Here is a 26,010-nt window from a genome sequence, read left to right on the forward strand (position 1 = left end):
AATGGCTCTTTATACATTTTCAAACAATGTCATTCAGATACACTTGATTATTTAGTTACATTTATGCAATTATTTTTTTTAAATGGTAAAGAATTAGTAAATTAGCTTCATTTGTGTTAGAATGAAGTAACTCGGATAAGTAGCAACAGTAATTTTGAATGTACATGTTCTTGACAGAAAATAATCATGGAGAACAGAACTTCCACTAACTAATAATAATAATAACCTCCCTTGCTGGGTTTCTTAACTGATGCTGGGTCTGTTCATTCATTACTCTCCATGGGGGGGGGGAATCTCAACTTAGTTAAAATCTCAGGCTCTTTCTCACCTCGAGCTCTTGAAAAAGTAACAAGGGGACCAGACTATACTGTGTTTATCTGAATGCAGTGTCTCCCTGGCTATTTGATCTGTTGAATGATAAGGACATTTTCAGTTAGGTGGTCAGGGAGACGCCATAATCAAATAGTCAGATTTTTTTTTTCTGCCACGGGAGAGGAAGGTGTGATTACACACCACAGGTTGACACCAAGTTGAAATTTCTCACTGGAAAGTAACATGTGATTTACTCCCAATAAATGGAACATCTTAAGATTCACATCTTAAATATACAAATATAAATAATCCATATGTGGATGTCTGAAATTTTGACCCTTTGTAAAAATCTACATGTCGTACGCAGATGCACTGGTCCGTTAGGAAAAAAACCCCTAAAGGCACAGTCAGTGTTTTTTTCCGGGGGGGGGGGACGGGGACACAGGTGTACGCATACCCCTAAACATTTTGCGAATCTTTGTACTTTTGTCCATTTACTGCATTTATTTTTCCAGATTTGAACTATAAAATGGTGATTTTCTTGAGTCAAAATGAGAGTAAGCATTTTTTAATTATCATTTTTAAGGGAAAAAGCACTGGCCACAGTAGAATAACCCATTTTCCCCAGACCAATTGTTGGTATCCAAAGTCACAAACATTTGGTAGTCTATGTATTTTTAAAGCTGAGAGTAGTTCTCTCCACCCACGTCACTTTTTTTGGCTGCTTAATTCACAGTGTCTGAAGAAGAGTTCTGGACAACTTTAAAGCCTCGTCACTAGTTTGTGGCATTTTAGCTGGACCTAATAAAACCAATTATCTGCAGCTTTGAATTTTAGTAATGTGTTTGCTTAAGCCATGCTCAGAGCAGAGCCACCAAAATCAATGGACTCAAATATTTCAGGAGTTATCCAGAACCTATGCATGATAGCGTAAAACATCAAAGTGACCTCTCCTTTAGGGTCACATTTGTAACACACAAAGATGTTCAAGTGAATATTCTTCCTTTGCTCTGCAGCCATCCTTTTTCCCAACTGTGTAGAAAGACCACACTTCTTGCCAGAACATTACTGGGGGAGAGAGGCTATTTTAGAACAAAATAAAAACACCAGCTTGATAAATAAGCTTTTGAATGAGTAGCTGTTCATCATTCTAAACTACTGTTTGTTAATGGAAGTTCTGTAATATACATATTGCATTGATTTCTTACAGAGGGAAAGAAGCCAGAGAAGTTACTGAAAGGGTCCTGCTTGCTGACGGGTCGAACCAACAATGTACGTCTGTTCAGCTTGTCAGTACAGGAAAGGAAGACACCTCCACATTTCCCCAGAGACCAAGAGTCTTCCCCAAAGCTTGAGGTGATGCAGGCAAAAAAGCAAAAAACAAATATAAAGCCATAAGGGGGGGAAATCATATATTTAAAAATTAAGCTGAATTCGGCCAATATCCATTGCAGGCTTTGCAAGTCCTTCGCCTCAAAAAACACAATTCAATTCAATCAAAAGAAGGAAATCATAAATCATAAACTTGAAACTTGCCACAGTCTAATTATTTGGCAGGAGAATAAAAAATTATCAGGAATTAAAGTAGAGCAGGACTCTCCCTAGGTAATGACTAAGTGTAATTTGATTTGCAATTAATTATAAAAAGGGAACAGAAGCTTTATTAGAATGGAAAGAGATGGAGTGCAAGAACTAATGGACTTAAAAGTTGGAAATTGTATTTTCTCCTTTTCCACAAGAACAAATTGACCTTTTAAAAGCTATTGGTGGTTTATACCACAATTCTTGCAGTCCTTCGCCCTTCTGCATGAGAAAAAAAAGTTTAGATTTTAGGATAGTTATTTGGTTAAATATCTTATTCTGCTACAAAAATCTCACCACAAGTTTTTCTTTGCATTGTAGGAATATGCCTTCAAAAAGTCCAGACTGCCAACCTTCTCCTGGTCTGGAAAACACAACATTCATCTTATCTGTTCTCTGCAGCTGGTCAGAATCTATACATTTAAACTACATGAAACTATATTTTAATATTTTAAAAAATATATATAGTACTCATTCTGCTTTGCAAACCAAACTGCACAAACCCACCAGTGTTAAGCCATTTTACACTGGAAGATTAACATCAAGAAAAGAATACTACTATTTTTAATACGGAATTTAGCCAACTAAAACCCCTCAGCATTTGCACTAAATCTGTAGATAGAAAGAGCATTTTAATAATTTGGATAGATATATGAAAAACATGCTGAATTAATTACTATAATATATGTGGGGGGTTTTTTAAAAAAAAGTTACACTATTGGAAGAATAAGAAGAAAAAACTAAGAAAATTGTTTACTGTCAGATTGCAAGCCTTTTTTCACTAGAGCATGCTAAGGTTTCGGTGCACAGATATTTCCTAATTCCACAGGCTGCTTGTTATTGCTGCAAAATTTCACACAAGTATTGTCATAAACACAATAACTCCAGAAGGTGATAGTTAAAGTATAGTTAATGTGAAATACAAAACATCAGCTTCTGGTTTCATAGTTATGAAATCCAGCTTCGTGTCTTATGCTAACCACCATGATAAAATGATTAGAAAGGTAACCTTAAATAATCTTCAGTTTGTACCATAAGACTACATATTGCTCTCCAGAGACTATGAAGGTAAATATTTGTATCGAACCTACAGATATTAGCAGAGGCAAGTTCTTTGTCACACTGAGTATATTATTCATATTACAACTAATGCTGCTTTCTTCCATGTGGAAATTGCGGCAAAGCAATATCACTTCAAATCATCTCTTTTTTATTTGTATTATTATTACTACCACTAAAGACAGAGGTGACTAATCAGCAGCCCACTGGCCATATTTGAGAATCCAATCTGTTTTTGTGGCCTGCCAAAATGTGTAATTTCAAAAAGCACGTTAAAAATATTAGCGATTTCTATTTACACACACACACACACACACACACACACACGCTGCTATGATGCCATGGTGCCAATAGGCTTTTTGTGGGGCACCCCATGCCTCCCCATCTAAAAATGTTCCAATAATTTTTATTTTATTTGCTGGATGAGTAATGGAGTGATAAAAATATTTTATTTAAAACTGTGTAGAATAGCTGATGGGAAAGACCTTTGGAAGCTTTGAGAATTGGAAGATGGAAGCTTACTAAGTGAGTTGTAATTCCTCTTAACTTTTCAGAACGCAGGAAATTAGATCACCATTGCTGACAGCATCCCCCTCTGCTGAACCTCAGTTGTGTTTCATGCCAATGCTGAGCATAATGTACAATAAAGGGAAGGAGAATGAAAGAAACAAAGAACACCCCAGAACACAGACTCTGTAAGGAAGGGGGAGGGAGTGCGGAGGCCCAGTTAAGAGAAGATTAGCATCTATATGTGATTAGTGGCAACCACCTAGCAGAGTGTGGCCCTGGACACCACCAAGGGACTCAGCTCAGAATAATGTTCATGGTAAGTTTCCAACACTGTATTCTAAGATGAGCGTGGGAGGTGCCTTTGTGATATATACCCCAGCTAACCTCTGATAGGTGGCCGTGTATGGTCTACTACAGCAATCGTCTCCCAGAGATGTATGGTAGAAAAGGCAGGTGAGGATGTTGGCTGCTCTAGTGGAATGTGCTGTTGGATAGTGACATTGAGGTTAAAAAAAGATAGGTATGCACTGGAAAGGGGCAAGTGGGTACTATTCCAGGCAACGCAGGAAATGAAACAGAGGTTCAGCAGAGGAAGGAGCTGCTGGCAAAAAGAAGGAGTTAATCTCATTCTCTGCTTTCTAAGTGGTAGAAGGAACCCCTTGACATCTCTAATGCTCAACTCAGAGCTGTAGTTATCCTCACAACCACTTTCACACTTCAGCCGTGCCCACTTTAAGATGCAGCCCCTGAAATGTTGATCATGAGTCAATACATGAAATGGGTTAGCCACCCCAATAAAGATGAAGAGTAAAATGTTACTACATGAGCACTAACAAATAATACTAATAATAATAATAATACACATAAGGTGTGGTCGCTACCTGTTTCTGTAGTGATCAATATTGAAGCTTTCTATTTTACATTTGACTTTAGTGTAGACATCTTGTACATCTACTGAGGCACTGAGGTCTTCTAATTCACCAACAACACATATTTCTGCAGTATAAATAAATATCAAATGAAAATAAGCCATGAGTTCGAACCCTTAAGAAGTTGTCATTTTATATATGCATCGACCACATTTCATTTGAAGTTCTCTACCCCAAAAATGAAGCCTTCCTATACAGCTATTGCAGGTATTCCATAAAAGGCGGCAAGTTGGATTGCAAAGGAATAGCTCTGCAGCTAATTCTGGCTGCTTGGCGCTTGACTGCACACCCTGCATTTAGCAGGGATCAGTTGCATTTGGGGGCTCTCAGCTGGGAACTCCAAAGGGCAGCTGATCCATGCAGGGGTTGCAGTCAGTGCTGATAAGCTTTTGCCAGGGATAGACTGCACTCTGGAGTTCCTGAGTGAGACCGACACGAGGGGAGCTTGCATTTGGTACCAAGTTTGAAGGGCATCAAGCACAAGCCCTGCTTGTCAAGGAACAACTGAGACCATACTTTGAGGCCTCCTTCTCTCTGCAGTGCCTTCTGCCCTGTGAAAAACTACTCCAGGTGGTTATGGAATTCAGTGGAGCATTATGGGAGGTGAGACTGGGGGGCTGCAATGGAAAAGTGGAATCTTAAAAAGTGCTCTCTACAACTTATTCTGATAGGAGTCCCAGATCTTTCTGTGAACACAAGGAGCCCTTCCATTTGTAGGAGGGCAATTCTGGATCCAACCCCAAATATATAAGCAATCTCCAAGCAGCCATAAAAAAGCAGCATTTGCCAAATAGTAATCTGTTGCAAAGGTTGGATGTACTGGCTGGAAAAAGAAGTTAGTCACAGATGCACTGGGGATGGAGAGTAGCAAGTTAAGATTTTAATCTTTCTGGGCTTATCTTATTATTTAAGTGGATGGGATTCTATATTTGGTTTGTCATTTTAACTGTAACGTACCCTGAGCTTTCACTGTTGAGTTTGACTTAAATATTCAAATAAATAAGTCTGAAGACTGTAGATTTAGGACTCCCAAATGCCATCTCTGTTAATACTAGAAGACTTTTTGGAACAAAACTGCTAGGTAACTTCAAATTACTTGTTTTGTTTTATAAATTCTGTATGCAATACCTGTTCCTTTACTTTCTGGATCTGGTGCAAATAACTTTACAGTGAGTTTTGGCAACATCCATTGCATCCATAAGCTAACACGTCCACTTGATACGCCAATATTGCTTGTTGTTTGTTCTAAGGTAACAGAATCTGAGAACGGAGAATCATCACCACCTTGTAGAGATTCACCCTGCCAAAAAACCCAAACCCCAAAACATTAGTAGAAACCTAACACAAATGTATCATATTCAGATCTATATAAAATACATTTGTAATATGCTTTTCTGTATGATCTTGTTCATTTTTGTTGTGTTTATATCTCTTTCTCCTGCTCCCTAGATATAAAAAAGACCATGGAAGATTCAACAGAACTACAATGCAGAGGCAGAAAAGAGTGGGATTTTGGCTGAGTATGCCTGAAGGTAGTAATGGGCTGGATGAAACACAAGACACTGAAGCTGAATCCCAGCAAAGCAAAGGTGTTGTGAGTTGACGGTTCTCAGGTCCAATAATTGAGTAAATGGCCTCTTTTGGATGGGGTTGTATTCCTTTTGAGGCAACAGGTACTTAACTTCAGGGTACTCCCTGATCCAATTTTCTCAACTGAGTTTGAAGTAGTGTCAGTGTCATGGAGTGCCTATTCTGGTTAATCAGCTACTGCCATTCCTAGATGGAGAAACTCTGGCCACAGTAACCCATGCATTGGTGACCTCCTGGCAAGATTACTATAATGCACTCTAAACTGAGCTGCCCTTGAAGATGCTGTTGGTGCGAAATGCAACTGCTAGAATATTGTCAGGTTCAGTTGTCCAGAACAATATAATAGTACTTCTGAAGAGTTTGTACTGGCTGCCTACATGCTACTGAGCCCAATTCAAGATATACTGCAGGGGTGTCCAAATGGTCATTTAGTGAGCAATCCTTTGTTGTCTGCTGTAACGCTGCGTCCGTCTGTTAGAGGCTCAACAACTCTGAACTCCTTTCCCCTCAAAAATGGGTAGATCACTGCCACTTTCCCCCCCCCCCGGGAGTAGATGGCAGTCTCTTGGGAGTTGGACGTCCCTGATATAGTGCTACTTAACAAGTCCCCACCCTCCTTCCCACCACTCTTTTGTAACTAAACAACCTACACCCATCATTATATTTTCACTTTCTTGCATCAAGTTTTTCCTCAAAAAATTCATCTAAATTTCATATAAACTTTTGAAAACCAGTTACAATGCATTTGACTTGGTCAGGCACAAAAGCATGTAACAGACAAATAACTTGAGATGAACACTAAAAATTAAAAGCTACGAAGAGTCAGAATCAACCTTCTGCAAGAGGAATGTATGGATTTACCATAACAGAAGTAAACAAATTATATCTTATTAGGAGTCAAAGTATTACTTGTTTAAAACATGAAAACGTGTTCTCTGTTGGTCCAAAAGTGAAGTTCAAGTCAGTTTTGATGTTCTCTGGATAGGTTTGCTGCTCCCAAGTGATTTAATTTTAATAAAAGAATTCTTTTCCATGTGCTTGAAAGCAGCAGCATTGCAGAACTTCTTTGTTGATAATTTTCAGAGTTAGATCTGCCAAACTATAGTTTATAGACTATATATATATATATATATATATATATATATATATATATATTGCTTTCGTAGATTTTCACGGGTACAGGAATGCAGGTTTTGGTGTCTTCGGGTGTCTTCCCGTGTAAGAGTTGGGGTGTCTAGGCGGCGTTTCGACGAGGTCTCACTCGTCATCTTCAGGCTGGTGCTTTCGGCTTCTTGTTACTGGAACAGAGCAGGATCTCAGTGTTTGAGTTCCTATAAATACTGTTGAGGGGGTGTGGTGTATAGCCTCCAACGTTCTGGGCAGAGAGGAAGTTCCCAGGTTAGTGTGCCTTTTCTTCTTTTGTTCCTTAATTACTTGAGGGATATCTTGAGTGATTTCTTGAGTGATATTCTGAGTACCACTTAGGTGGGTCATTAAGTGTGGATTAGTTGCTAAAGCTTTCGTGTCTTGACCTCTTGAGCTTGTGAAGAGTTTTTCTGAGAAGATGGCTGTACTGCACTTAGTTGTGCTCTGGCTTGGCTTCGTGTATAGGGGCGAGCTGTGGTTTTGTGCCCTGTGCCAGCCAGATCTGTGTAGGGATTGCAGGGGGGTGCAGCATCCGGAGGTGCCACTATGGTTTGGCTACTGGATGGTGTCTGTAATTTATCTGTGGAGAGGGTCTGGGTTTGGGTCTGGTATGGTTGATTGGTGATGGCGTTCTGTGTGCCTCTGGTTCTGGTGTCGGTTTTTGTGGGGAGGGCTAATTTCCAGATGTCTGGCAGGCGGGACGTGTCGTCACGCTTGTTCATGTTGTGAGGGTGTTTCTCTATCTCGATGGCTTCCATGATTATTCTCTTGTGGTGATGTTCCATGTTAAAGAGCAATTTGGAATCTGCAAAATTAATTTCGTGTCCTGTTTCTTTCATGTGTTGGAAAAGAGAGGAAGTTTTTTCTTCTTTTTTGACGGCATTCTTGTGTTCTGCGATACGTGCATTTATTCGTCTGTTTGTTTGTCCAATGTACGTGGCTGGGCAGACTTTGCAGGGTATTTCATAGACCCCTTGGTTTTCCAACTGGATTTTATCTTTGGGGTTTCTGAGGATATTGGCTATTTTTTGGTTGGTGCAAAAGGCTGTTTTGATATTGTGTTTATGGAGGATTTTGCTAATTTTATCTGTAGTGCCCTTGATATAAGGAAGGAGGGCCATGCCATTGTTTTCTTCTGTGTCTTGGTTTTTGGGGGGTGTTTCTTTTTGGATTAGCTTCGTAACCCTGTTTTGCTGGTATCCATTGGCGATTAACACATTTGAGAGATTCTGTAACTCAGTTGTCAAGTGGTCTTTGTCAGCCAGGCGTTTGGTTCTGGAGATGAGAGTCTTGGCTACGGAGTTTATTTGTGCAGGGTGGTGGTGTGATTGTGCATGTAAGTAGCGGTTGGTGTGTGTTTTTTTCCGGTAGATAGTGTGTCCTAGGGAGCCATCAGGTTTTTTGTAGATTAGGACGTCAAGGAAGGGAAGTTGGTTGTTGGCTTCTATTTCCATAGTGAATTGTATTTTGGGGTGTAGGCTGTTGAGATGTGTGAGGAAGCTATCTAGTTTTTCTTTCCCATATATATATGGCAGCAGCTGATTTTTTTACTGACCTAAAAATGATTCATTTTCATGACAAAAGATCTATCCTAACAATAGTAAACAAAGAGTTATAGAAAGAAGAAAATAACAAGGTCATGGCAAGATTTGATACTTATAAATTGGATTTTAAAAAACCTTTTGCATTCAGCTGTTTCAGACTTTAATCTGAGATGTAGGACTTCCTTCCAGAGAAATCTGTTTTGTGTTTAGCAGTTGGAAGTTACAGATATCTTTGCAATGTTTGAAGAAGAAAAAACGAGTGTGGGAAAAGGCTTCAGAATATATTCTGAATATATTAGAAATTCAATCACTCTCCACAGATAATCAACTGGTTATTAATTAGGGCATAACTTCACCTGTGGTATCATTAAGTAAATCCATGGAGCCTAACATAAATTAAGCATTTCAGAAATATTCAATCATTCTCTGCTGAAGGAATGAGTATGTAATTATCTACCACATGTTTAACTTTCAAGGACTCAAATCTGTGTTCCAGTGAATACAATAGCAAACCTAGCAAATTCTCAGAAGTACACTACAAATGTTATCTGAGCCGACAACACTTCTTAGGTAATAACTGCATGAAAATATCACATAATATCTCATTGTATGAACCAAACATTACAGAAAATCTATCACAGATGCATGGGTCATCATGCCCTTGCTTCTGAAGTATACAGAAATGTAAATTGTTCAATGTTTTTCTCATTCCTTGTCAAATATAAGAAAAGGGGAAAATGCTCAAAGATGATTGCTCAAAACATCTCCCATTTTATGGCTTAATCCAAGTTGCGGGAAGAAATGAGCAACTGCTGGTGTGACTTTAGCTGAGAATGTAAACTGCATAGAAAACTGGTTGTGCAATTAAGACAACACAAGAAAAACTGCACAGAGAAGGATTTTAATGTCCTGATTAGAATTGTCTAAAATCACGTTTCACACAAACAGCTTTGCATGCAGTTTGTGTTTTTGGAGGCCATCATAACAATAGGTCCCATGATAGGTGCCAAACTAGCTCTTCCAACCACAAAACTGAAAGCTGTCTAGACACTTTTGGACAGACTGTGGAATAATTTCTTCCTATAAATTCTAATACTATTTTTTAAAATAAGTTTAATTTTTCTATTTTTGAAATATTAGGTTCCAATCAAAATGCTAGGAATACTGACAAGAAACATTTTTATTTCTCATTCCACTTTATTTGGAATTCCTAATCCCTCGCATGCATACTTAAGTAAATCTATGCCTTAATTTTCCACTTTGCATCCAAATCCATAAAAATGCCAGAATCTAGAAGGCTGAACTATTTCCCCACCCCTCCTCATGCCAAGCCCTAAAGTACACAGTTTAATTCTTTAGCCGGTTCTTGCAAATTGACCCAAAATAGTGAGTTTATTTTTCTAGGAGAATTTATCTTTATTCATCTGGAGGAACCAAACACATAGGACCTTCATCCTTGGCCCGCATTAAAGCTCAGGGATGATCAGAGTTTTGGGCAAATGACTGCTCTGCCTTATCAAAATAACTTCTGTGTTTCTGTTCAATCATACAGCTTCCCCAAGGACTAAACACTTCCTCAACTGTTTGTACTTAAGTAAACAGTAACAAGTGGCCTGTTGTACTCTATACTACCTTCGCTCCAATACAGGGGTGGTAAAAATGATTAACTGTTTCTAAGCTCTGGCGCTTAAGCCTCTCACTCATGTTTCCATCTTAGCCACCACCCAGTTTGAAATTCAGGAATCCTGATAGCTTTGCACACATAAGAGAGCAGCACTCCCTATCAACCTGTCAGCATGAAAAGAATTACTCACAGCTTAAATGTATAAATCATCTATGGATAGTATAAATAAATACTTCATATGCTATTTAATACAAACAATTGTTGGAGTGGGTCATACCACCCTAACTCCCCCCCCCCCCCGTTCATTTATGGAAAGACTTGTATACTTGAAAGAACTTTGAGGGGTGAAACATTTCAAAATAATCATTCTGGTCCAGAAGAGAAGTAGTATGCTTTAACTGTGAAATGTCTGAAGTCAAAAATTCATACAAAGGATGCAAGCGTATTTTTATTTGACAACGTTCAAGGCTTTAAACATAAATTGTACTGGATGTATAAACAAAACAGTAACAAATTTCAGAGCAGTGCCCCTTCCAACAATAATCTAAATATATCCAGGAAATCTTACACCGTACCATGTTCCAGTAATTGAAACATAGCTAAAGTATTATAAACCCCGATGAAACAAACTCTTTTAGACTTAATGAGTTTACTCTACTATTATTATTCACAATACAGAGTAAAAGAAGAAGTTAATAATAGCTGAGAAACTATATTCAGATCTCAGATGACCCCTGATTCAGAGATTTATGGTCTCTCAATCTAATCTATTTTCTCATGGACACCTTTTCTTTAATAATTTCCGCAATCAAATTCTGAACCTCTGCTGTTGTTGCTCTTGTTGCTTCCCCAGTCTAAGAACGATGCAGGTGCTATGAACTGCTGCGTTCAAGGTAGGTGGTACAGTCCAAGTCAGGCACCATCACAGCCTCTTCAAGGGGGCAGAATCTACTGGTGTCTCTAGCACTATTCTCCACCAAGTGAATCCTTTGGAAGTAAATCCTGGTCCATACCAAAAGATAATCCAAAAGGAACTTTTGGCAAAGTCAAGAAAGAGCTTATCCCGTGTTTGGTTTTCCCATCAGCTATCAACTAATATATTTGCTCTAATGTAACCAGGAAAATGCTTCTCTAAGGAAGCAGGGGGAAAGTTTATTCCTTGCTCCCTTTTTAAATAAAGCTACCACATGCTGAAGCACCCTGGAATTAGAATGCCAGGAGAGAGACTGAAACATAGCTTTCCAATATGGCCTACTTAAACAAATCATTACATAACATAGTATATTTTTACTATCAATTTGCAGAGCAATTGGCTAGGTGTTCATTGAAACCTATTGAGTCAGATCTGATGTTAGAAGAAAGCTAGCTGAAGCTAAAATGAGGTAATTTATGAGTACCAAAATACAATAAAACTCTAGGTTGTTGGGTGGTTGTTGTTTTTTGCTTAAAGTAGAAATTGCCTAAAGCAGTTTTGCTGAACCTATGGCCCTCCAGATGTTGTTGAACTCCAACTCTCATCAATCCTGCGGGTCAGAAATGATGGGAACTGGAGTTCAACAACATCTAGGAGGGCCACAGATCCCCCAACCAGGGCCGAAAGTGTTTCAAAGAAGGAAGGAAGGAAGGGAAAAAGGAAAAGGGAAAGGGAAAGGGAAATCATTATTGGACAGGCATTCCTTTAGAATTTTGCTTTGTTTCCCCCGTGGGCAAAGCTTACAAATCACATATAGGTTTTGCCATTGGCTTAAGTAGGATAGTTAGACCAGACTTGGTTGAGTTAATATGAAAACAAGTGAGATGGTTATATATAGATCCACCTAAAAGAGACAGGGAATGGCATTCTATCTGCAGCAGCACAAGATGGCGCTTCATGTTTCAGGATGATAGCCAATATAATTTGCAACTCCATCCAGAAAGTGCAAACTAAAAGTGTGCCCCACAAGAAAGTGGGAGCCAAGAGTGATATGGCTGCTTCATTCAGGCAGGAGCAAAAAGCTGATTGGGAGCTGCCCACATTCCCAAAGAGCTTCTTCTCTTGCCTCGTGACCAATCCAGTGACCTCATGATACCAAGAGGAGAACTGTGGCTGATCAAAGGCAGAAGCAACAGCTTCCAATCTCCTCCTCGCTGCTGCACCAGGATAGTGAGGGGGTGGGGAAGGACAAGCCTAAGGCTCACTGCACCTCATTTACGTGACAATAAACCATGAACGCATTCATAATGTTCTTATTTGTATCACTTCTTTCTGTCTTGTGAAGGTTTGTTGTTGAGCATGATTCATTATACCTCAATGAAAATTTATCCATGTTCATTTATTTACATCTTTTATCCTATTGATTCCTATTTGGTCACTTGCTCAGACTCTTACCCAATTACCATAGCATGTCAATCTAATTTTTAATTACTGTACCTCTGTAGTTGTCCCAATGTCCGCAGATGGGCTACATGTGCTGGTATCTGGTGGAGCTGTCCCAACACTACTTTTGACAGGGGAGCCTGGAGGTGCAGGTCCTGAAGTGGATTCTGTATACGCTGGAGGGTGGTGCAAAATACCCTTCTTCTGAAGCTTATTCCAGACTTTGTTCATTATATCTGCTAGTTCATACAGCAGCTGCACCTTAAACGGGAAAAAGGTAATAAGGTTCAGCAAATCATTAAAACTTCAAGATTTTATAATGTAAAAATCCCAACCTCAGCATTTTTGCTATGGTAAAAAGCATGTAACAAATGTAAAAGTACAGTATAAAAATGCAAGCCCTATGCAAGGTAGAGTTTTAATAAATACTTTTTTTAAAAAATACACTTTTTCACAGGCTCTTATAAATGCTCATCCCATTCAGTGGACTCACAACAATCTCAGATTCTAAAAACAAAGGCAATATAGTTTGCAAAATGCGAAATTATTTGTTCATGGTAGATATGAAGCTGTTCTCAGTATGCAGGGGGGAAAAGTCTCTTGGAATGTGTCTTTTCAGTATTCACAAAACACTCTGTATAACTGTGCATTGTCTGACTCAGTTCTAAGGTATTTACACAAGGCTTCACAAATAAGCATTAATCATAGAATCTGTATGACAACAGTTTGCCACATACTGTATTTTAAAAAGAACAGGGAATCTGCAAACACAATACATAAGCAGATGCACAGCTGGACACCATACCCAGCTTGCCATTATTTGAGGGTGAGGGGAATCAAAATGTTCATATATTATAAAGAAGCTTCAGCCTCGGGACATATCCAGAGAATGACGTTGGCTTCTAATGTGGGCAGAACAGATGCAGAAAAGCACTGTTGTCAGTTTAAATTTGATAGAAAACAGGACTTAATTTTGTACATCTGAGAATATGATTTATCCTCAGGTTTTGGTTTCACTGTCTTTATATAGCTACAGCGCTGGAGGTACTTGTTTTTTGTAAGAGCCCAAAATTCCTCTCAATTAATATTTTAATGTTTAATATTTAAATCGAACATTGATAGAAAGCAGTCCCCATGCAATTTGTCATACAGCTTTTTGTAAAGATGGGTACTTTTTTAAATTTATACATTTAACACTTTCAGTATTTACATAGGTAACTGTCATAAGGAAATTGATTATGGCACATATGGATGGCAGTACAGCATAAATCTAATATTGTTAACATTGAAAAATATCTGACTTATTTCTAGTATACTTTGATAAGCTGATCAAGTGTCAATGATTCATGCAAGCCCTCTCTCCCAGTCCCCTGTGGAGTGAAAATACTTTCTGAAATTTCATTATTAGGCCACAGAAAAGATAGAGTGATACCTTGGTTCTCGAATTTAGTCTGTTCAACTCTCAAAACGTTCAGAAACCAAGGCATGGCTTCCAATTGGCTTCACTCAAGCGGAAGCCGTGTCGATGTTTGGCTTCCGAAAGATGTTGGAAAACCGGAACACTTACTTCCGGGTTTTCGGCATTCGGGAGCCAATTTGTTCACAACTAAGCCGTTCGAGAACCAAGGCACCACTGTACTTCTTAAAATCTTCACTGTATTATGGCAATGTGAATATCACATAATGCAATGACTTCCTGCTGAAAGCTACTAACCAATAGGATCCTAGCCTGAAGACTGAAAGCTCCTTCCTGGTAAAAAATCCTCTTTCAGCTCCAATGTTACTGCAAGTAATGGTTTCCTAACCTTCACTGACAAAAACTTAGAAACTGACAGAGATGATTTTGTTACCTCAAGCCAAATTCCAATGTACCTTGGAGCACAAGACTGCCCCAAACAAAACCATGTGAGTTGTGTCAGGAGAAGACAAAACTATATATAACCTGTTCCCTTGACCAGTTTTTGCATGGAGTACAGGGTCAGATTTAAGGTGCTGGTTTTCACCTTTAAAGCCCTTCACTGCCTAGGACCCTCGTACTTACGGGACCGCCTCTCCCGGTATGCCCCACGGAGAGCCTCAAGGACCATAAATAGAAACACCCTAGTGGTCCCGGGCCCTAAGGAAGTTAGATTAGCTTCAACCAGAGCCAGGGCCTTTTCAACTCTGGCTGGAGCCTGGTGGAACGCTCTGCCTCATGAGACCAGGGCCCTGCAGGATCTGATTTCTTTCCACAGGGCCTGTAAGACAAGGGTTGTTCCACCTGGCCTTTGTCTTGGAATCAACTTGATCCCCTCCCCCTCTTTCTTTTTTCTTTTCCCTTTCTCCTCCTGTGATGAGGCTGCATTTTAATACTTTAATGTTTCAATATTTTAATGTTGTATTTTAATCTTGTTTTTAAGTTGTAATTATTCAACTTATTTTTATTATTGCTTGTTAGCTGCCGTGAGCCCGGCCTTGGCTGGGGAGGGCGGGGTATAAATAATTATTATTATTATTATTATTATTATTATTATTATTATTAGGTTAAAATTGATTGGGACAAGGAAATACAGTAATTCCCAAAATCAATAGATTTTGTGGGATCTATCTTGCCCCAGACACTTTTCTTTACAGAAAGAAAATTGTGGCCAAAATTTGGGAACAGTGTTTGTAACTATGGAAGTGACACTATCCTAGAAGGGCTATAGCATACATTTATTTCTGTGCTAAGCTCTTCAATGTAAAGTATACTTGGAGGTCTTCAACCATGTTTTTGGTAAGAAAACATTTTAAAGAGTATCTGAAACCATCTGCCAATAAACTGCTTAATTGTGGTTACAGAAGAAGAGAGAAGGAAAGTGAGTGGAGGGACGAGGAGGGAATACAAGTATCCAAAGCAGGCTCCAGATTTATGTATATATTTATAAAAATATTTCTATTCTGCCTTTCTGTTTACAAAGAGCATTCAAGCCAGCTTGCAAGACAAATCAATATAATGAAACTCAATACAAATGTTTCAAAAGCACCCTAACCAAGAACAGCATTAAACATCACAATTAATAAATTAGATTGGTTAACAAGGAGCCAGTGTTACACTTGTAGAGGCCATAGCAGAGTGCTCTTTCTAAAACAAAAAACCAATGTAACAGTAAAACCATATACCTAAAATTCTTCTTTAGGGTTTAGCCAAATATTTGCAAGGCAAAGTAAAAGAAGATAAAAACCATCAATTGTCTTTCAGTTGCAGCATCTGTCCATTTCTGTGCCTTGCTATTGTATTATGGCAGCTTTTAATGGTGCTTTTTCATAACACTTTCTTAAGGCACAAGTAAATAAGCAATCAAGAAAATATACACATCACTCTGGCTCCTGGCTCCTTTTTATCTTGTTGTGAAGCCTGAAGGTGGTGTAGAATTCGAGATCTCACACCCCTGCTGAGAAATGCATTCTGAAACAGAGATGTCACCAACACGTGTTGAGATTCCTGAATTGCAGGGGGTTGGACTAGATGACACTCGGGATCCCTTCCAACTCTACAATTTTATGATTCTATGATTCAGAATAGTTGTGCCTGAGATGCCTATCTGCAAGCAAGCTTTTGCAAGCTGTATTGAACCTAAATCTATAACGTACACCATGGATGTATGAATGGACTACTTTCCCATGGGAAGAACACAAAAAACTAAAATACTCTATGTGTCGTTTGCACACAAGACACGGAAAGATACCATTTCTGTAATATGAAAGAAACACTAAACAACCCTGCAGAAGAACTAAGGTTTCACTTGCTGGTTATAAATGTATCCGATTATATTTTATTAACTGCATTTGATTATAAAGAGGGTGGTGGTTTCTATTTAGCATGTTGGTGGCAACTCTGAAGTGAGCTGTTTGATCATTCCCATATATGCAGATAATAATTTAAAGAGAGACGGTACTGGTGTGAGGTCCCTTTCATTCCCAACTCTGGCAATACTACTTAAATGTTGTGGTAGCTTTGGAAACTTATCTTCAAAATTAGAAGTATAGTATAATTAAAAGCAAGACTAACAATCCAGAGATGAACAAATCTCTTTTTAACAATGTACACACCCTATTCAAATCTTATAATAGGGACCTCATCACAAGAGAGAGAGAGCGCTGTTTTGAGAATCATGCTAGACACAGTGCAGATCCTATTAGCTCCAAATCACTAGTTAGTGCATGCTTGCGCTAGCCTGAGCACACAGCTCTCCTGTGGCAATTGAGGCAACCCTACAGCAGCTAAACCTAGAACCTGAATGTTCTGAGCTGGGGAACAGGCTTAAGTCCCCTCCTCTATGTGTCACTCTCGCTTTTGAAGACAGAAAGAAGACTACTGCCTCTACCCCAGAAAAACAAGGCATTCTCAAGCTAAGGAGACTAGCAGCTATTGGGTCTTTCTATGAGCTGTCATTCAGAGTAATCTATTGTGCCTCCCACTACCAACAGGAATTTCTGGGGACCGACCAGGCTTGTAACAGCAACACTAACCCCTGTTAAACCCTTTGTCATCAAAGTGGGTGCTCAAAGGGAACTGATGAAAACACGCAGGAACTGATGAAAATATGCATGGTGGGAGCCCTGCCTTCAACCAAAGAGGCAGAGCCAACAACCCATCCTGCTGACCTGGGAAGACATTAGGAAGAACAGGCATTTCAGTTATTTAATGCAGTGTTTCCCAACCGGTGTTCCGCGGCACACTAGTGTGCCGCGAGACGTTGCCTGGTGTGCCGTGGGAGGGAGGCAGGCGAGTCGGGCGGCGAGAGGCGGGGCGGCAGCGGCGAGGAGCGAGCGAGCTCCCACATCCCATCGCCGCTCTGCCGCACGCTAGCTCTTGACTGCTCTTGCCGCACGCTAGCTCTTGACTGCTCTTGCCGCTCTTGCCGCACGGCTAGGCTAGGCCGGCCTACTGGGCTGTCGCAGGCGGAAGGCCTGCGCATGCGCGAGGTTTTCGCGCCTTCGGGATTCCCTTCACGCCTTCCTTCTCCCGGGGCCTTGAGAGCGCGGGAAGCGGCAGCACGAGACCGGCGTTGAGCCTGGCAGGTATTGCGCTTGCCAAGGCAGTCATTTGGGAAATGAAAACTTGCAAAGCAAGCAACCAGTTCAATCTGAGGTACGTGTATGCTTAATATCCTGTATCTGAAACCTGTTCTGCCCCCTCCCCCACACTTGGTGCCATTTTCATCTACACATGCAGCAGAGTATGTTGACCCAGAATAGTACCAATTCAGATGGCAGATGGGAGAATGACAGTGCTGAATGCTTTCCCATGTAGAACAGTCCCTGCAAATAAAAACCTAGCATATTTGGAAGAGGGATGCTAGCCTAACCATTACCTTCTATGCTGTTACTATTTTTTTATTTTTTTTTTACATAAGTAAAAAGTGACCTTTCCCCATCTGGCATGGTGGTGTGCCTCGAGATTTTTTTCATGAAACAAGTGTGCCTTTGCCCAAAAAAGGTTGGGAAACACTGATTTAATGGACTGTCCTGCCTTTCCACAGAATGTTCAAGATACAGGTTATCCTGTCCTGGGGGGGCATTTTCAGGTGTACTGCTTAGCAACATGCAGAGTAACGGTTCCACGCAAGAAACAGTAAGTTGATCTATGAAATACAGGCCAGACGAGTATCTGGCTTTTGCCTCACTGCCTCTGTCTGAGAAGCTTGAGGGTGGCAGTGGCTTGTTCGGCGATGGAGGTTATCCACTAGAGCAGGTTCTAGGTACAATGAATTGTTGGCAATGTGTCAACAATAGACAGAGAGAGATGCATGAGGCAATGCAAGAGGGAAAAGCAGCTGGAGAAAGTCACGTAGTACCATGCTGATGAAAGAGGGGAAATCACATCGCACACCAGACCCACAGATGTGCAATTAGCAGTTTTCTGGACTGTGCTATTTTGCTATAAACTGTGCTCTTTACATATAAAAATACATAGGGAAAATCTCATCAATTTGTATCTGAATTTGTAACTGTCGGGGAACTGCCATCAGTGCAGGAGGGAGAGAGGAAAAGCCGGATGGATTACAGAGAGCCCCCAAAGGTCGTGGAAAGCAGCTCCTCCTCGGCGGGGGAGAGTAACCACGCCTCCAGTGGAGAGGAGCTGCAGGGTTCGGAGGAGGCGGAGGCGTTGCCAGGACACCTTGCCTGGGCAAAGCGGGGAGGGGAGAGGTCCACCTTTACCCACGCCCTACTTGTGCAGTAAGTTTCCGCGCAGAGAGGGGAGGCGCAGACATGCTGGGGGGGCAGCATGCTACTACCGTTAGAAACCCTCTTTACCAAAACCATTTTGGGATTGAACTGCAACCCCTGACATGACTGTCTCCAACTCAGCACCTTGCTAATGAGGTGAAGAACAGGGAGGAGGTGTTGTGCTCCACCCATGCAATCAAATACAATTAATACGCAAGCCTGGATCTGGTCGCTGTTAGACACGCCTTGATTACATCCACATTAGATTATTGCAATCTGCTCTACAAGGAACTGTCTTTGAAGAGCACTTGGAATTTGAGTTGGTGCAGAATACGGAATACAACAGCCAGATTGGGCCCTGTTTTGTTTTTGTTTCCTCCTTCCATCCCTGCTTCAGACAAAAGATGAAGATGCTGTTATTTCAATGTGCTTTTGGTGTGGGCAGTGACTGGAGACTTATTTTCCTGCTTCCCTTTTTGAATCTTATTGGCTTTTAAAAAATGTAATAATTTCGTATATTTTAAATCTATTTTATGCTCCAGTTGTGGTTAGTCACCTTGGGGTCTGCATGGATGGAAAGCCAGAGTGAAAGTATATAAATACATAAAGGAATAAATAGCCTTTCGCCTTAATGGATGGTATGTTATGCTGAACGAGAACAGGTATGTGCTAATTTGCACAAAGACTACATTAGATCATTTCAACAGATGCATCCACAGTGACAGCAAAGCTGGGCCCCAACACTGAACAGTACATCTGCAAGTCATTTCACTCCATCAGCCAAAAGATGCATTTATGTGCCGTAGCTATTACACTTTGAGACGAATTTAAATTACGAAAGTTAAAAGAGCTTCAAAGCAAATTGTAATCTAATCTAAGTACAGTGATCTTGATGGCTCCTTTTTTCTGAGGCTGGGGGGAGGGGGAGAGAGAGCTTTAAAAAAAGGTATTTCTTTTACAAAACCCAGAATAGTAATTCTTAAATCAACCATTTTTGATTTGCCCCAATAAATCAAATAAATGCACCAACCTGAGGATTTGAGCATTTTACTTCAAGAGATTCAAGGTCAACATGAAGACACACAACGAATGAGTGCCTGGATTCAGATCCTGCAGCAGGTAGCGCCTGTGACGTAACTGCTAGAGTAGAAGTGCAGCCCATTGGTTCTATTATATTCAGGGTCATTTGCTGCCCAAGAAGAGTATATATGCTGAAATGATTCAGATTAATTGTCCAAGGAAAGGCATCACCTAGTGGATCAAGAAAAAAAGCAAAATATTCAATACATAAAGAAAATATCAAAAGCTTAATAAATTAAATAAATTAACCCACCTCATGACTGGACGATTCCTGTACCAAAATAATAATAAAAAAATAGCTCAAATCAAATAATCACCAGCAACCACACTGTGTTGTGTGGAACTTAGAATAACAAAGCTCTTATCATCTCCTGCTACATATAATACACACATCAAGAATATCTGTTAATATATTCCATATTTTGCACCTGTCCATGTGATGAACCCCGATATTGTCATTGTTTTTATAGCAATCACCCATGACTTTGCCAACATAAGTACTTTTAATTTCTACTGATTTCAGTAGGATAGATTTAAGACTATGATCTCCCCTTCAATGGGACTTAGAATAATTTGGTTTTAGATGGATTATAGCCTCCAATTTAAAGCATCTCCCGTAATGAAGAATTCTGATTACTGGGGTTCAAAAATAGATAAAACATCTAAAAATTGCTTAAAATGCCACATCATTGAGAGCAAAGTTCATAAAGAGAACAAATATGTTTACAGGAATATGAGGAGGGGGCATGTCAGTTCTGGGTAATCATTCAATTTGAGATAATTGAACAGATTTTAGAGCTGTAGCAATTATAATCCTCCTCAGAGTAGACCCATTGGAATTAATGGATATAACTAACTTAGTTCCATTAAGCAGAAGTCGGCATACAGCTAAGGAGATGATTCTATCAGCGCAAATGTGTTTGCTATCCACCTACCTCAAGTTTGGGAAATGTATTTCCCTAACATGGAGAGCTACTATGCAACTGAAGACTCCAAGCATGGCAACCTTCCAGACCAATAACAGTGGTAGCTGTCGGCTAAGAACACTCTCAGTAGTCCCCAAGTAATATTTCACTCCATTTACTTTGTTCGGCTCTTGGCAAAACCTTCTTAACATTTTACAGCCTGTTCTAAAGAGCTGAAATCTTGATCAACACTATCATTTACATTGTTACAAATGTACCATGAATTAAATATTTCCCTCCCTACCAACAATGGAAACTGCTGAGAGCAGGAACTCTGTTAAAGGAATGTTTATGCTTCTTCATATGGGTAAGTAAAAAGACATATATATTTCTAATGCTTTAATGACCTAGAATCTGTTTTAAAAATGCTGATTGCCTCTGGAGGATCCCCTAAGCCTCCAGAGAATACATTTTTGTGGGGGATGCAGGATGCAGAGGGGAGAGAACAGGAAAGAGAAGCCCCATTGCATGAGGGGCAGTTCGCTGCACAGCCAGCAATGGATGTCACCCATTATGTCTATAATACACATACAGATATATATGCCTACACATGCTTCTCTTTATATCAGGCAGGGTGGCATCAGCATTGAAAAGCAAAAAATTGTGTTTATCAGAAGCACACTGAGGTTTTTCAGTGGGGAACTGTGCTGAATGAAGATTCCACTCATTACAAACATGTGCACTATAGCTTCATCCAAAATGTAACCTATGGGGAGTTACTGTGCTGAAAGTCTACCTAGCCAAATGGTTTTGCTTTCATCCAGACTTACGGGTATTTGTACAAATTCAGCTGAGCGAGTTCCGAGAACATTAGGTAGTAGTGTTTCAAATGATGAGGTGTATGGCCACAGTTGGGTTCAACTTTTGTTTTGATCCATGTACACAGATTAGCACTAGCTTTACATAGGTAACATTTACGGTGGTTTGGTGAGTAATACTTCATAATACAAAAGGCAGGGGTAGAGATAGAATTAAATGGACACAGCAAGTTTTACTTGAGAGTTTAGAAAGAACATGTGAAGCATTTTTTTTATTTATTTGCAAAAACACTGGATTTCATGAATATTGAATGCATCTTTTAATATACTGTACCTTCTGATACATCCAATCCACATTTTAAGGAAAGTCATAGAATGGTAACGTTGTATGTGATTTTGTGCACTAAGAAAGGCCAATGGCAGTAAAACAGGCATGGCAGTTCAAGCCCTACCTATGTCCCTACCTAAATCTGAGTAAATCTGAATTTGATAGATCTTACTCCCAGGTAAATGAGATTAGGACTGCAGCCTAAACTATCATTTTAAACAACACTGCACAAATACAGATGAAACTTACGTCTATGGTTAACATAAGCTGGTTTAAGAAATTCATATAGTGTACGGCCTAAAATATGGATAGCATGTATTTCCTATTCTAACAAAAATAAATAATCTACACATGTCAGTCTTCAAACCTACCACAATTGTCAGGAACGTTCCATTCAGAGCTTAATAGCAAACATAGCTCTTTCCCAAATGTTGCCATGTTATGACATGAAATTGGCAAACTATACATTTGAAAAACAGCAACTATTAATGTTGACTGTTCTCACAAGTACTGTCTAGTAGAGAGGCCAAGTGCAAGGCCTGTAAAGGACATGGGGCAAGTCTTACCTCAGTTACAAACTAAACAGATGGCTATTGGGAACCACTAAACCATGAGGTATGTACTGGGAAGTCCTGGCTCAAATCTCAGTCAAAAAAACATAACCCACCACCCCCATCACCCTTGCTGTCTCAGACCCACTGCTGCAATATGAAAATATTAGCAATGGCCTAACTCTGAGGATTACTACGATAATGTATATGAAGCATACTTGAATGACAATTATCAGTAGCAATTTTCATAGCCACTTAAACATGACCACTGTATTTTATTCCTCTAACAGATGAAGATAGAAATCATGAAGATATCACTAAAAGGAACATCAAGTTAAGATAACTATAAAAGAGGGTGCAAAATGATCAAATATTAAACAAATAAGTCTGATGGGAAAAGTCTGCAAGAGGAAGAGAATGTATGAAAGAATAGATAGATAGATGATAGATAGATAGATAGAGAGATAGATAGATAAATTGTTGCAATAAACAAGATAAGCCTGGATGTTACAGGCAACTTAACCGCAGCAATAGAAAGAACGATGGCCTTCAAAAATATTAAAGACTGAGAAGTGAGAAAAACAAGTAATACAATTTCAGGAGCAAAATCACAAAATAAATTTTTTTAGGTCATATGTAAGCATTTTGAAGGACATTTTTCAACATAAAGGTTTCAGCACGTTGGAAATGTACACAGGGAAAATGATGATTGTAGAATGAACTTTTCTCTTTTAGAATATGTTATACTCTACCTTCTTCGAGAATTGGTCTTTGCACAACAAAGGGAATTTCTTGCAAGGGCTCCATGTACTTGTGGCCAGCACTCATAACCTTTATCTGAGGTAAGCAAAGAATAAGAGTTCCCGGCATGCTAGCCTGCCCATGATACCAGCTGCGGACTGTCCCAGGAATATCTCCAGACACAATTGTACTAGGAGATGGCAGGCTGTCATTTGGAATGAACACACAGCAGGACTGAATTTCAAGCTGAAAAACAAAAACAAATCCATAAAGGGAATCTCATAAACAGACCTTAAGATGTGTTTACTGTATCTAAGCATCGCACAATAGCAAGAATCAAAATCAGCTACAAATATTTCTATAGCTTATGAACCGAATTTTAAGTGAAGGCCTCCAAGTTGCAGGTGGTTTGTATTTTGGAAATCTTTTAGAAAGAAGTCACACCTAAAGAGGTGTCTTTTTAGCCTATAAACTTGTTCAGAAAACCGTTTGTACAAAAAGCTGAATATATATCTACCTTTCCACACCTCTTTCCAAGAGAGGTGATTGATTTGGAAAGTGAACTCACAAAAAAGAGAGGAAGAAAATCCTGCTCCATTTGCCATTTATTACCTTTTTGTTAACACTAGCTAAGGCTTCAGATTTGACTAGTAGCTCATATATTGCTACTTTTTGTTTTCTTTGTAGTTTGAGACGCTCGTGCTTCGTGAAGCCTGCATCGTTCTCAACAAATTTAATGAAAGTACAACTTTCGTTATTTCGCCAAATATTGCTCATTATTGCCAAAACCACATACTACTAGTATGATCTGTCTTCTGCAGTTATGTGTAGATGGAATGTGATAACTGGCACAGAAACTTGGGAAATTTAGCCTTTGTGTTTATGTTTTGGGGGGGGAATCAAAAGGTTTCTTGCCTTCATTGCACAAGAAATAGGTCTGAAAATGTGCATGTTGTCCATGTTTAGAAGGGAAAGTGTGCACACAGTGTGCCAAAAAGGATGTAGTATTCATAGGCTTCAATTATGACCAGATGCTCTTTCCTTGTACTATCAGTCATGCGAACCCTACTCATTCGCTGCATCTTATCTTATCTGCCATTACAAATATAGTTCTCCTTTGCCCCCCCCTCCATGAAATAAAAACGATCTAAAATTTGCATAAATGAAATCATCACATTTAAAATAAAAGATCACAATTTAAGTAGCTTTCTGCACAAAAAAGGCAAACTATTCATGTAACCGATTGTTATAATTTGCTTTGGTAAAGGAACTTGAATAATATAGAAACACATGCAGCCCTATAATTTAAAAATATGAAATATGTGTGTGTGTGTGTGTGTGTGTGTGTGTGTGTGAGGGAACTGCCATCGGAGCTAGAGGCGGAGGGAGGGCTCCAGAGGGATGCTGGAGAGGGTCCCAGTAGGGAGAGAGGCAGCCCATCTGCTGGGGAAGGAAATCAGCGTAACACCAGTAGAGAAGCGGGGCAGATGGGGGAATCGGAGAGGAGGCTCCAAGACTCCTCGCCGGAGACCAGCAGAGAGAGTACGGGTACTCCGCTGCCCACACCCTCCCTGCGCAGAAGACTTCCGCGCAGGGAGAGTAGGAGGAGACTTGGCGTCAAAGAACTTCTTTGCTGGAAGAAGTTCAAGAAACGCCCACTGACGGATTCTGCCAACGACTGAGACAGCCACGAAGCTAGAGGCTGTCCAGACAGAAAGGGTTCAACCAGGTAACCTAGCCAGGAGTGGCGGCAACTTACGCACAAGCAACCCTAGAACCATTAATATATATATATATATATATATATATATATATATATATATATATATATATAGTTAATACAATAATTTCTGTGTATGCGCAGAAAATTACAAGACAAAAAACCAGTTGAAATATAAACTTGCCAATCCATAACATTTTCTAGAAATAATACTGATGTTTGAAATCAATTTTTATATATACTATTTACACAAAAACTAGTATTCTTTACATGTCTGAGCAGCTCTATTGAATTCAATGGATTTACTCCTAGGTAAGTGGGCACTGGTGGCGCTGTGGTCTAAACCACTGAGCCTAGGGCTTGCCAATCAGAAAGTCGGCAGTTCGATTCCCTGCAATGGGGTGAGCTCCCGTTGCTCGGTCCCTGCTCCTGCCAACCTAGCAGTTTGAAAGCACGAAGTGCAAGTAGATAAATAGGTACTGCTCCGGCGGGAAGGTAAATGGCATTTCCGTGCGCTGCTCTGGTTCTCCAGAAGCAGCTTAGTCATGCTGGCCACATGACCCGGAAAAACTGTCTGCAGACAAACATTGGCTCCCATGGCCAGTAAAGCGAGAATGAGCGCCGCAACCCCAGAATCGTTCGTGACTGGACTTAACTGTCAGGGGTCCTTTACCTTTTTAAGTGGGCTAAGAATGCAGCCTAAATGAACCTAGATATTACATAGGTATGTATAGGGAAACGATTGTTGGTATATGTCTGTCTCGAGAAACAATGCAGTGTGCCTTTGGAGATGAAGTCAAACCACTGTGATGAGCCATCAGAAGGATCTCTACTGGCAATCGAATCGGGAAGACGGAGTGAACTTTGCATGTCCTCTGGTATTGCTGTACTTCACCAAGGGAGGCAAGCACTAGAAAGTCACAAGCTATAATCTTTCCATAGCATTGAGCTGCATTTCATTCTACCTAACCATGCCGCACCATATGCTGCTGCCATAAGGATCCAGCACTATGCATTGTTAGAA

At 39.9% G+C, this 26,010-nt stretch overlaps 1 protein-coding gene across 10 annotated transcripts in view; it reads right to left on the reverse strand.

Annotated features, from left to right (window-relative positions):
- VPS13B (vacuolar protein sorting 13 homolog B) overlaps window positions 1–26,010 on the reverse strand; it is an 883,035-nt gene that overhangs the window by 652,198 nt on the left and 204,827 nt on the right. For 4 of the 10 annotated variants that reach the window (XM_083517129.1, XM_083517130.1, XM_083517128.1 and 1 more), the window contains exons 23-28: window positions 23,278–23,512; window positions 19,874–20,094; window positions 12,706–12,912; window positions 5,520–5,691; window positions 4,344–4,458; window positions 1,521–1,662 (exon numbers count right to left, since the gene is read on the reverse strand). The exons of 2 other annotated variants lie outside the window; for them this stretch is intronic. In XM_083517129.1, the coding sequence (XP_083373255.1) occupies window positions 1,521–1,662; window positions 4,344–4,458; window positions 5,520–5,691; window positions 12,706–12,912; window positions 19,874–20,094; window positions 23,278–23,512 (1,092 nt within the window). Of the gene's footprint in view, window positions 1–1,520; window positions 2,258–3,099; window positions 3,548–4,061; window positions 4,459–5,519; window positions 5,692–12,705; window positions 12,913–19,873; window positions 20,095–23,277; window positions 23,513–26,010 lie in introns of those variants that run through there. 4 more of the 10 variants (XM_083517132.1, XM_083517133.1, XR_014529194.1 and 1 more) reach the window with 3 other exon arrangements.

The sequence above is a fragment of the Podarcis liolepis genome (genome assembly GCF_965112155.1).
Source record: "Podarcis liolepis genome assembly, chromosome: 8".
In the NCBI taxonomy this organism is placed as follows: domain Eukaryota; kingdom Metazoa; phylum Chordata; class Lepidosauria; order Squamata; family Lacertidae; genus Podarcis; species Podarcis liolepis.